Source organism: Hemiscyllium ocellatum, chromosome 1 (genome assembly GCF_020745735.1).
Source record: "Hemiscyllium ocellatum isolate sHemOce1 chromosome 1, sHemOce1.pat.X.cur, whole genome shotgun sequence".
Classification (NCBI taxonomy): domain Eukaryota; kingdom Metazoa; phylum Chordata; class Chondrichthyes; order Orectolobiformes; family Hemiscylliidae; genus Hemiscyllium; species Hemiscyllium ocellatum.
In genome coordinates this window covers 81,197,016-81,208,435 of record NC_083401.1, presented here as the reverse complement: position 1 = coordinate 81,208,435, position 11,420 = coordinate 81,197,016, and the positions used below count along the sequence as shown (strand labels likewise).

General features: G+C 40.5%; 1 protein-coding gene across 1 annotated transcript in view; it reads right to left on the bottom strand.

The window, feature by feature from the left end:
- Positions 1-4,397: 4,397 nt before the first annotated feature.
- ndufaf2 (NADH:ubiquinone oxidoreductase complex assembly factor 2) overlaps positions 4,398-11,420 on the bottom strand; it is a 161,463-nt gene continuing 154,440 nt past the window's right edge. The window contains exon 4 of the mRNA XM_060830259.1: positions 4,398-5,647. Coding sequence (XP_060686242.1) covers positions 5,393-5,647 — 255 coding nt within the window. The 3' untranslated portion in view covers positions 4,398-5,392. The remainder of the gene's footprint in view (positions 5,648-11,420) is intronic.

The window sequence follows — 11,420 nt, the reverse complement described above, 5'->3', positions numbered from 1 at the left end:
GTTTTCCCCGCAGCATTGGAGGCTGAGGGGTGACCTTATGGAGGTTTACAAAATTATGAGGGGCACGGATAGGATAAATAGGCAAAGTCTTTTCCCTGGGTTGGGGGAGTCCAGAACTAGAGGGCATAGGTTTAGGGTGAGAGGGGAAAGATATAAAAGGGACCTTAGGGGCAACTTTTTCCACACAGAGGGTGGTACGTGTATGGAATGAGCTGCCAGAAGAAGTGTGGAGGCTGGTACAATTGCAACATTTAAAAGGCATTTGGATGGGTATATGAATAGGAAGGGTTTGGAGGGATATGGGTGGAATGCTGGCAGGTGGGACTAGATTTGGTTGGGATAACTGGTCAGCATGGACGAGTTGGACCGAAGGGTCTGTTTCTATGCTGTACATCTCTATGACTCTATTTAAATCAATTGCTATGAAGTCTTGACTGAAACAGACCATTTGGCATTGACCTGGGCACCAGAAAGGACAAAACAGAAACAGCGATATCTAACCTGCAAAGTCCTTCTCACTAATATCTGGGGGCTGGTGCCAAAAGTGGGACAGCCCTCTTTCAGACACGTCAAGAAACAGCTGACACAGTCACACTCGGAATCATTCCTTACCAACAATGTCCCAGACATCACATCACCATCCCTGGAGATGTCTTGCCTTATCGACAGGACAGACAGACCCAGCAGGAGTGCAGGCACAGTTGCCTTGGGAGTCCTCAACAGTGACTCCGGACCTCATGAAGTTTCATGGCTTCAGGTTAAACCTGCTAATTACCATGTATTGTATTGTCCTCCTTGGGCTGATCAATTATTACTCCTCCATTTGAACAAAACTTGGGGGAAGCACTGAGGATGGCAAAATGTGCTCTGGGTGGGGGATTTCAATGTCTACCAAGAGTTGCTCGGCAGCAATATTACTGATCGAGCTGGTTGAGTTCTAAAGGACAAGCTGCTAAACTGGGTCTGTGGTAGGTGACAAGGGAACCAACAAGAGGGAAAAACAAAAGTGACCATTGCACTGTCCTTGTGGAGACTAAGTCCTGCCTTCACATTGAGAACACCCTCCATTGCATTGTGTGGCAGTGCTAAATGGGACAAACTCGGGACTGTGCAATCATGAAGTGCTGTGAGCTGTCGAGAGCAGCAGAATTTTATGCCAGCACTATCTGCAACCTTCTGGCATGGCATATCCCCATTGCCATTAAGCCAGGGGATCAGCCCAAGCTCAATGGAGATTGCAGGAGGGCATGCTAGGAGTAGAATTGGGCATTCCTAAAAATGAGGTGTCAACATGGTGAAGGTCTACTTACATGCCGAACAGCAAAAGCAGTAAAAGACACAGCGACAGGGCTAAGTGATCCCATAGCCAATGGATCAGATCTAAGTTTTGCAATCCTGCCACATCCAGTTGTGAATGGTTGTGGACAATTAAACAACTCACTGGAGGAGGAGGCTCCACCAATATTCCCATCCTCAATGATGGAAGAGCCCAGCATATCAGTGAAAAAGATAAGGCTGAAACATTTGCAGCAAACCTCAGACAAAAGTGCTTTATGGATGCCCCATCTCGGCCTCCTCCAGTGTCTCCAGCATTATAGATACCAACCTTCAGCAAATTCGATTCACTCCACTTGACATCAAGAAATGGTTGGAGATACTGGATACTGGATGCTGCAAAGGCTATGGTCACCATTCCTGCAATATTACTGAAGACTTGTGCTCCAGAACTTGCCGATTAGTCAGGCTTTTCCAGGACAGTTACAACACTAGCATTTACCTGCCAATGTGGAACATTTCCCAGGTCTATCCTGTACACAAACTCAACTTGGCTAAATATTGCCCCATCATTCTACTCTCAATCTCAGTAAAGTGATGGAAGGAGTCATCAACAGTGCTGTCAGCACTGCTCAATGACACTCAGTTTGGGTTCCACCAGGGTCATTCAGCTCCTGACCTCAGTACAGCACTGGTTCAAACACGGACAAAAGAGCTGAATTCCAGAGGGGAGGTGAGAGTGACAGCCCTTGACATCAAGGCTGTATTCGACTGTTTGCAGCCTGAGCAAATCTGGAATCAATGGGCATCAGGGGGCAAAGTCTCTGATGGTTGGTGTCATACCTAGCACATAGGAAGGTGGCTGTGGTTGTTGGAGGTCAGTCATCTCAACTCCAGGATATCCCTGCAGGAGTTCATAGGGCAGTGTCCTCGGCCCAACCATCTTCAGCTTCTTATCATAAGATCAGAAGTGGGGATGTTTGCGATGATTGCTCAATGTTCAGCACAATTCATGACTCCTCAAATACTAAATTCAAATGGCAGGCAATGACCATCTCCAATAACAGACACTCTAACCACCGTCCCTTGACACTCAATGGTGTTACCATTACTGAATGCCCCACTATCAATATCCTTGGGGTTACCATTGACCAGAAACTCCAATGTACTTGCCACATAAAGGGCTATCACTGCGGGTAAGTGGAGTTGAAATGCCCATCAGCCATGATTGAATGGCGGAGTGGACTCAATGGGCCAAATGGCCTTACTTCCATTCCTATGTCTTATGGTCTTATAAACATTTTGGCTACAAAAGCAGGTCAGAGGCTAGGAATACTGCAATGAGTAACTCACCTCTTGACTTCCCAAAGCCTGTTCATCATCTACAAGGCACAAGTCAGGAGTGTGATAGAATATTTCCCACTTTCCTGGATGAGTGCTGCTCCAACAATACTCAAGAAGCTTGACACCATCCAGGACATAGCAGCCACATGATTGCCACTACATCCACAAGCATCTGCCACCAATGCTCGCTAGCAGCAGTGTCTAATATCTACTGCATAAATTCACTGAAGATTCTTAAACAGCACTTCCAAACCCCAACCACTTCCATCTAGAAGGACAAGGGCAGGAGATATATGGAAATACCACAACCTGTAAAGTTCCCCTCAAGCCACTCACCATCCTGACTTGGAAATAGGTCACCTTTCCTTCACTATGGCTGAGTCAATATCCTGGAATTCCCTTTCTAAGGGCATTGTTGGTCAACCTGTACCATGTGGACTACAGTGGTTCAGGTTAGCCACTCACCACTGTTATGGACCAGACTAACCCCTCTTCAAATGTATCAAGGAGATAGCCTAGACCCAAAATTTTTCTTATTTCAATGCAAGTATAAGTGTAACTATTTATTGACATTTAAATACTTTGAAAGGTACATTTACTATCACAACGTAGGGCAATGGATATCCATTTGGAGCCATCGTGGTCCTATAACCAGTAATATGCTAATGATCAGATAAGTCTATTGTTTGCGGATAAATATTTGGCAGAACTTCCTCAAAATGATATCATAGGATGTTTATCTTCCAAGGCAGTATTAAAAGATGGCACCACTTACAGAGTAGCATTCCCTCAGTCCTGCACTTAGTGTCAGCCTGGATTATGGTTCAAATCCCTAGAGATGGTGTTCTGACTCTGAGGAAAAGGTGCTACATTTAGTCACAGCTGACAGTACATTTCTAGCCTTACTTTTTTTTCCCACATATTATCCACATACCTAACACTTAAGACCTCACAAAAGTGGTACATCAACCTCAAACAAGTATTAATGTGGCTCTTTTCGAAAACATCCTCAAATAATCTAATATTATGTGTAGGTCACAAGGCTGCATTCATAGTTCCCATGGGCACTGGTATTTCATAGATAAGTGCTTCTGAAATTCCTAACCTACATAATTTTATGGACCAGAAATCGGTGAACCATGACTATCCGTGTGGGGAGCCAGAAAGTGTTGTTGGGATTACGAGTTGTTAATTTATTTCACATTAACTTTTTTTCAGTTATTTCACATTAATTGGTTGAATTGCTGAATGTGTATTAGATGCAACAGAGGAAAATCATCCATGGTCAAATACACACTCGGTGACACATACAGTGAGAGCCAATTACTCCATAAATGGGTCAATCATCAGAAAGAGTTCCGAATAATTATCATGAAGTGGGGCAATGATTTCATAACCTACAGAGAACAAGAAAAAATTAGATGGTAACTCAAAACAGACTCTTAAAGGACTATACTGCATTTGGGGATTAAGTTCAACAGACCAATTGAAGGGTTTAGCCACTGGCCTTGTTTAAAATAAGTGTCTTCAGTTATGCTATATATGCGGGTGGTTCATTACGAAGTATTGATTACAACAACACATTAGTTACAAATTAAAACAAAATTATTTTGGTATATTGCAAACTTTATTAAATAATTTATTTACAATTCTTACCAGTAGAATGAAAACTAAATATTCCGACAAGCAAAGTACACACCAGCAGATAAACACTCAAAATTATTTAAACAAAGAAGGAAAAGAATACAATTTTAAACTGCATTTGTACTTAACAGCAATCTAGACTTCTAACAAGCCATTGAGAAAATGTAATCGATACAATAAATACAGGCTGGTGTCATTGTTTTGGAAAATGAATTACTTCAAACATATAGTATGTTTCAGTAATTTTTTTTAAAATTAGTATTTAAAAAAAAATAAGCACAAGACTTTCTATTGTTATACTAACTGTAGTATTTTCTGACAGGCAATGCTAAAGTTATTACAAACCTAGAGGACCATAGGGATGCTCTCTTATGCGACAGAGATGACTGGTGATAGTTTAACCTGAGGGTCACCACACTTCAGGCGAAAGGAGAGGTTGAGAAGGAGAGTTCTTAATGGTAACCTCAGTTGTTACAGGAATTGAACTCATGTTGTCAGCGCTACTCTGCATTGCAAACCGTTGAGTAAACTGAAGTAACTGATTCATTCTTCTATTAAGTGGGCTCAATATCAACAACTAGATTATAGTTGTGTGTAAAACAGAAAGTTTTTGACATTACATCAGGCTAATTAACTCAAGTTTTGAGAGTTGGGCATTTGGTGCAACTGAGCAATTAATTTTTAGATCTAAGAAAAGATGTTCTAGGTGTCCATGTGGTACTTTGTTTTTGCTGAGGATTAGCTCCCCCTTCACTGCACCCCACTGTTGAGAAGAATTTCTAGCTTGCATATTTGAAACTGTTTAAATACTTCAATTCCAACTTAGACTAAAGCAATGATTTACAAACTTCATGCAAACCTTTTGCCCTAACTCTTGAGGAAGCAAAATAAACTATCCATAGCAAAGCAGACTTTTTTTAAAAATTAAGGAATAATTGAAACCGATGACCTTGTCAGAAGACTCTTCAAGTGCCAAGGTTTGAATTTAAAAACTTAAACTGAAGAAAATACAAAACACTTGACTGCTGGATTAGAGAAATGAGATAATTGCTGTGTGTGTACACAGTTCCTTTGTTTATATGCTAGATATTTCTGGTTAACAGTCTTCAAACCATAAGGCAAAAGTAAGTTATTTTTTCTTGTTTGAGTTTTCTGGTGGTAACCAGCCACCTGGCTGGAAGGTATTTGCTGTACTTGAGGGTTCTGAAGATAGGTCATCCTTTCCATAGTAAGTTGCAGAGGCATGTCCCTTGGTTTGGGTTCGAATTGGCCGTGCAACAAGACCTTCCTCATATTCTTTTTCTCTCCTAATCTCCTCCTTCTGTTGTACTTCATCGGCATTTATCTTAATCATTTTCCTATATTCTTCATTGTGTAGAATTTCCTTTGCAAATACAAAAAACAATTTTAAACACAAATTTCAACATTACTCATTAGGATATGTAAACCAAAACTATTTACTTTTGCACTGAATCAAGTTTGCTAAAAGAATTACAATCTTAGTATATTGTTACAGCAAATATATTTGGAGACACTGAATTGCCAATTTATTACAAAAAATATTTCAACATAGTCATTTCTCTATTTTGAGATGATCTACCTTCTTTCACAGCTCTCATTCCAATATATTATTTTCCTACTAACCATGACATATTAATTTCACCATATTGCCAATCTTTTGAGGCACACGATTTAGAATTAAGCGAAAGAACTGATTGCTTTTTCAAATAACTCTGTGAGGCACTTAAGTTTATCTTGAAGAAAAAATGTCTCATTCAAGTCAAATGTGTTCATTGAAAGTTCTTCTGGTGTAGCTATATCAATAAAAGCTATGACAATAGATGCTGTTCTAGGCGTTTTTAATAAGAACCAGAACATTTTTGCACAAATATTTGTTTTAAGAGAGCTTCATCAACTCCTATGTTCCCTTCAAGTCTCAGGTTTTCCATGCTCACTGCATCCCCAACACCTCCCTTGTTTTTCTAACAATGACTTACAGTGCCTTAGATCAGCAGGATTTCAAAGCCTGAATGTTATGGGCACTTACCTGAACTGGTAACTATAGCTCCAGTTGAGTAGTCACCCTCTCCTCTAATTAAATCACTTAGTACAGCAACACATTTCTAAAGTACATAAAATACTTCAAACACCTCTTCTACAATGTCAAACTAAACAAAGGTGTTGCACATTGAGATGGGTCACAGGAACACTGCATGAATGGTATTGAGGGTGAAGCCAAAAGAATCTTGCAGGTATTAATAGGTAACTCAGCACAAATTAATAAAACCAATACAATATGGGACAACATCAGCATGCAAATCAGAGGACACTGTGATCAAATTATACAGCTTTCTGGTCAAACTGCACTCTTGAGAAATGAGACCAATGCTGATGCTGGGAGACAAGGAAGATATTTAAGAACAGGATGTTCTGGAATTACAAGGCTAAATAGTTAAAGTTAATGGTCTAACTAAGGAAAACTTTATATTGAGGGAGGAGATGAGTGAAAGAGTCTTTTATTGGTAGCAGCCAGCGTCTACTGTTTACAAGACACACTGCGGAAATTCACCAAGATCCTTAGACGATGCCTTCCAAACTGTGCCCACTTCCATTTAGAAAGAAAAGGGCAGCAGATACATGGAAACATCACAGTTTTCCTCCAAGCCACTCATCATCCTGACTTGGAAATATACCACCTTTCCTTCACTATGTCTAGGCCAATATCCTGGAATTCCCTCCTTAAAAGTTAGGAGAATAGAAAAATATAAATATAGAATATAACTAAGTTAAATCGCAAGAGATGCAGCAGGGAACAAGGATTCAAACTTCCAAAAAGTAAATTTAGGATAGTTAGCATTAGGTTATTTTTCACAAGAAATGTGATAGCACATGGAATAAACTTCTGAACAGAATGACGAGGCAAATAATTTGGTATCATATGAAAAGAAACTGGATACTGCAATGTGGGCAATGTCAAATCCTTTCAGGATGGATCAAATAAATTGGATCCGAAACAGCTGATCCAATCAAGTTCAAAGACTTGATATATTGGTTGGGGCTATTTCCTATTGGGAAATATAATTGGGATTATTCCCAGCTTTGCTGAAGTTCAGTTGGAGGGAAACTTGGTTCATCAACACGGCAGCAACTGGTGGTTGAGCAGAAAAGAATACTAAGACCAACAGCGTCACAATAAAGTGGTATTGCACACATTCGATAGAATAGCTGCTGAACATTTCCCTCATTGTCATTTTGAGTGCTTACGCATTCTACCAGTTATCTGTTTCTCTAACGGAACGGGGTTTGTGATGAAGGGCTGAGTATTCATTAGAGTTCAGAAGGTTGAGGGGAGATCTAGTAGAAACTTACAAGATAATGCATGGCTTAGAAAGGGTGGACGCTGGGAATTTGTTTCCATTAGTGGGAATACTAGGACCCGTGGGCACAGCCTTAGAAATAGAGGGGGTCAATTTAGAATGGAAATGAGGTGACATTTCTTCAGTCAGTGTGTGGTGGGTCTGTGGAATTCATTGCCACAAAGCGCAGTGGAGGCCATTAAATGTCTTCAAGGCAGAGATTAATAAATTCTTGATCGCGCAAGATATTAAGGGATATGGGGAGAGTGCGGGTAAGTGGCATTGAAATGCCCATCAGTCATGATTGAATGGCGGAGTGGACACGATGGGCCGAACGGCCTTACTTCCCCTCCTATGTCTTATGGAACCAAACAATTATTGATTCTATTAAAAACAAAATGTAGATGCTGGACATCTAAACAAAAACAAAATTCTGGAGAAACTCAGCAGGTCTGGCAGCATCTGTGGAGAGAGAAACTGAACGTTTCAAGTCCAAAATAACCTTTCTTCAGAACCAAAGAAGATTATACTAATTTTCTTTCCTTTCTCCATAGCACTTCTATTTCCTGTTTCAAAATTACTATTGAACCTGTTTTTATCACATTTTCTGGCAGAATTTACTCAAGGTCAACACCTTACTCAATTAGGTACCTGCCATCTTTCAGATCCCCATTTTGCTCATTGGATTAGAATACACACTGCACTTAAATGTTTCATTTCAGTGCAGTGTAATTAGACAAAATATGCTTAAAATGCTTACTGATTCAGAGTTTTAACAAAATCAAGTATTATAAAAGGTCAATTACATTCCATATAACATTGAACAAAGTACAAAGATGGAAGGAATAAAAATGTCATGTCAAAGATAGACTAGGAGGAAAAGACAGATTTTATGAAGAGAGTTTCAGAAATACAATGGATTAAAGGAAGGAGTCAGAAGAATTAAGGGCGGCACGGTGGCACAGTGGTTAGCACTGCTACCTCACAGCGCCTGCAGACCCGGGTTCAATTCCCGACTCAGGCGACTGTCTGTGTGGAGTTTGCACGTTCTCCCCGTGTCTGCGTGGGTTTCCTCCGGGTGCTCCGGTTTCCTCCCACAGTCACAAAGATGTGCGGGTCAGGTGAATCGGCCAAGCTAAATTGCCCGTAGTGTTAGGTAAGGGGTAAATGTAGGGGTATGGGTGGGTTGCGCTTCGGCGGGTCAGTGTGGACTTGTTGGGCCGAAGGGCCTGTTTCCACACTGTAAGTCTAATCTAATCTAATGGAGAACTCAAAGGGAGGTTTCATAGATTTGTAGGTAGGTACAATTGGAAGTGGGGGGAGCAAAGCCATTTAAAAATTCTTTTGAGGCATTGTGAGACAGCAGACAATGATTTCCATTCCTTTCCCATCAATGACCAAGATGGGCTTTTCCAACAGTTGACAATAGTTATATGGTCACCAATAGATTAACTCCGATCCTGGATTTTATTCATTTCAAATTTCACCATCTGCTGTGGTGGGATACAAACCCATGTCTCCAGAACATTAGCTTTAGGTAGTAGATTACCAGTCTGGTGATATCACCATGAAACCACCACTCCCCAGTCCACAAACATTCTCTCTATAACAGCAGTGTGTACCATCTACATTATGTGCGGCAAATATTCAACAAGACTTGTTAGATAGCACCTTCCAAATCCACAACCACTACCTTCTCGGAGGATACTACTCAGAGCCTGACTTGGAAATATAATGCTGTTCCTTCAGAGTCACTCAGTCAAAGTCCTGGAACAGTCTCCCTTACAGTGTTGCAGGCCTATCTATTCTAAATGGAGTCCAGCACATAAAGCAGGTAGCTCACTGCCACCTTCTCATGACCAGTCAGGGATGGGCATTAAATGCTGGCCCAGCCAGCGACGCTCACATCTCATGGATACATGTTAAAAAAGTGATTAACAGGTTAAATCAGATTTCAGAAAGGTAGCTGAAGGCTGGTTGCTCTTAGATCATAGGTGATATACCAGAGGAGAAAGTGAGGACTGCAGATGCTGGAGATCAGAGCTGACAGGCAACATCCAAGGAGCAGGAGAATCGACGTTTCGGGCATAAGCCCTTCTTCAGGAATGAGGAAGGAGTGCCAAGCAGGCTAAGATAAAAGGTAGGGAGGGGGGACTTGGGGGAGGGGCGTTAGGAATGCAGGGCAGAGATGACAACCTGGGGGGTGCAGTGAGAAAGGGACTCACTGAAATCCTTGTAGAGGGAGGAAAAGAGAGCTTCTTCAAGGAAGGCATCCTTGCAAGAGGATTCGCAGTAGGTTAAAATCAACTAGGAGAAAGTGAGGACTGCAGATGCTGGAGATCAGAGCTGAAAAATGTGTTGCTGGAAAAGCGCAGCAGGTCAGGCAGCATCCAAGGAGCAGGAGAATCGACGTTTCGGGCATATACCAGAGGGACAATATTAAATGGTCCTACATCTGAATCCATTTATGGTCTTGCAAAAAAAATTAGCCTTAGGGACTGAGTTAAAAGGAAAAGACATTTTTTCAATAATGAAGTTGGAAAACAAAGAACAATGTGTGATGTATTTTCATGATGTATTGTAGAATAAATCTACTGTATCTCAGGGTATTCCCTTGAGATCAATGTTTGAAAAGCACTGCCATACTCAGAGTACATATCTCTGTTAGTGTTTATCTTGTCTCTTAAATGTGTTGTAGTAACAGTCCTAGACCATCTATTCTAATTAGGGGAATTATATTAACACTAATTGTGCACAGGTGTGACAAGAGAAGAATATACCTTAAGTGATATCTTGAAATGAAAGTAACAAGACAAACCACATCATGCTAATTTTCATTAGCAATACTGAAATTATGACAGAGAAGTTCAAAACTTAAACTACATATTATCACAATTAAATACAATACTATAATTCATTATTTCTATGACAATGGGATCCAGATTTGACACTGAAATGTAAATTCAGTCTGATTAGTGCAAACTATTCAATTTGTGTTTGTGCTACTGCTTCTAAACTACAAAAGCGTACAGTAAATAGAATTTAAAAAAAGCATTTCAATTGTTGATTTATTTCAGAACTGTGGTTGGAGCTCACTATAGTTTTGTTGCGTTAGTCATTTTGGTAGGAATTTTACATACTATTTAATCAAGGGACAAATTGTGAAGTCAAATAAAATGGGACAATTAAAAGTGAATTCTTCGGAAGTTAGTATATATAAGTACGCTCAAATAAGGGGTTTTATGAGAGGTCACAAATATCACATGTACATGATCTTGGGCCTTCTTTAAGTTGAGGACTGACTCATACCAGAATACAAGGTCAGCAACATACAAGTGTTCTATAGCACTTATACTTTCCCATAGACTTTCAGTGAGCTTTTGTTTTGGAAAGTATTGGCCTGTCTTCTTTTTCCAATTGGTAGTGTCCATTCTAATTCCACTCTAGTGGGGTGTACATCCAGGAAGTGAAGTATGTGTCCTGTCAATCTCAATCATATTTTGGCCATAATGTCTTGAAGGCACCTCTGACAAATTCTCTGTAGCACCTCTTTAAGGGTAATGTTGTTTCTCTGTGTGATGTTCCAGATTTTATGTAGGAAAACTGGTGGAAGGTGTCCAACTTGTTGCTCTTTTCCATGTCTCATGGAATTAACTGTATTTGGTACTACTACAGACTGGTTGGGTTGGGTGGGTTAATAGTATTGTTGCTGGAAGACTGGTGCTACTCAACATCCATTCGAGTGGATGCTCACCTTCCCATCACCCTTTCTGGAGATGTTCCAAGTAGGTAAGAAGTCAA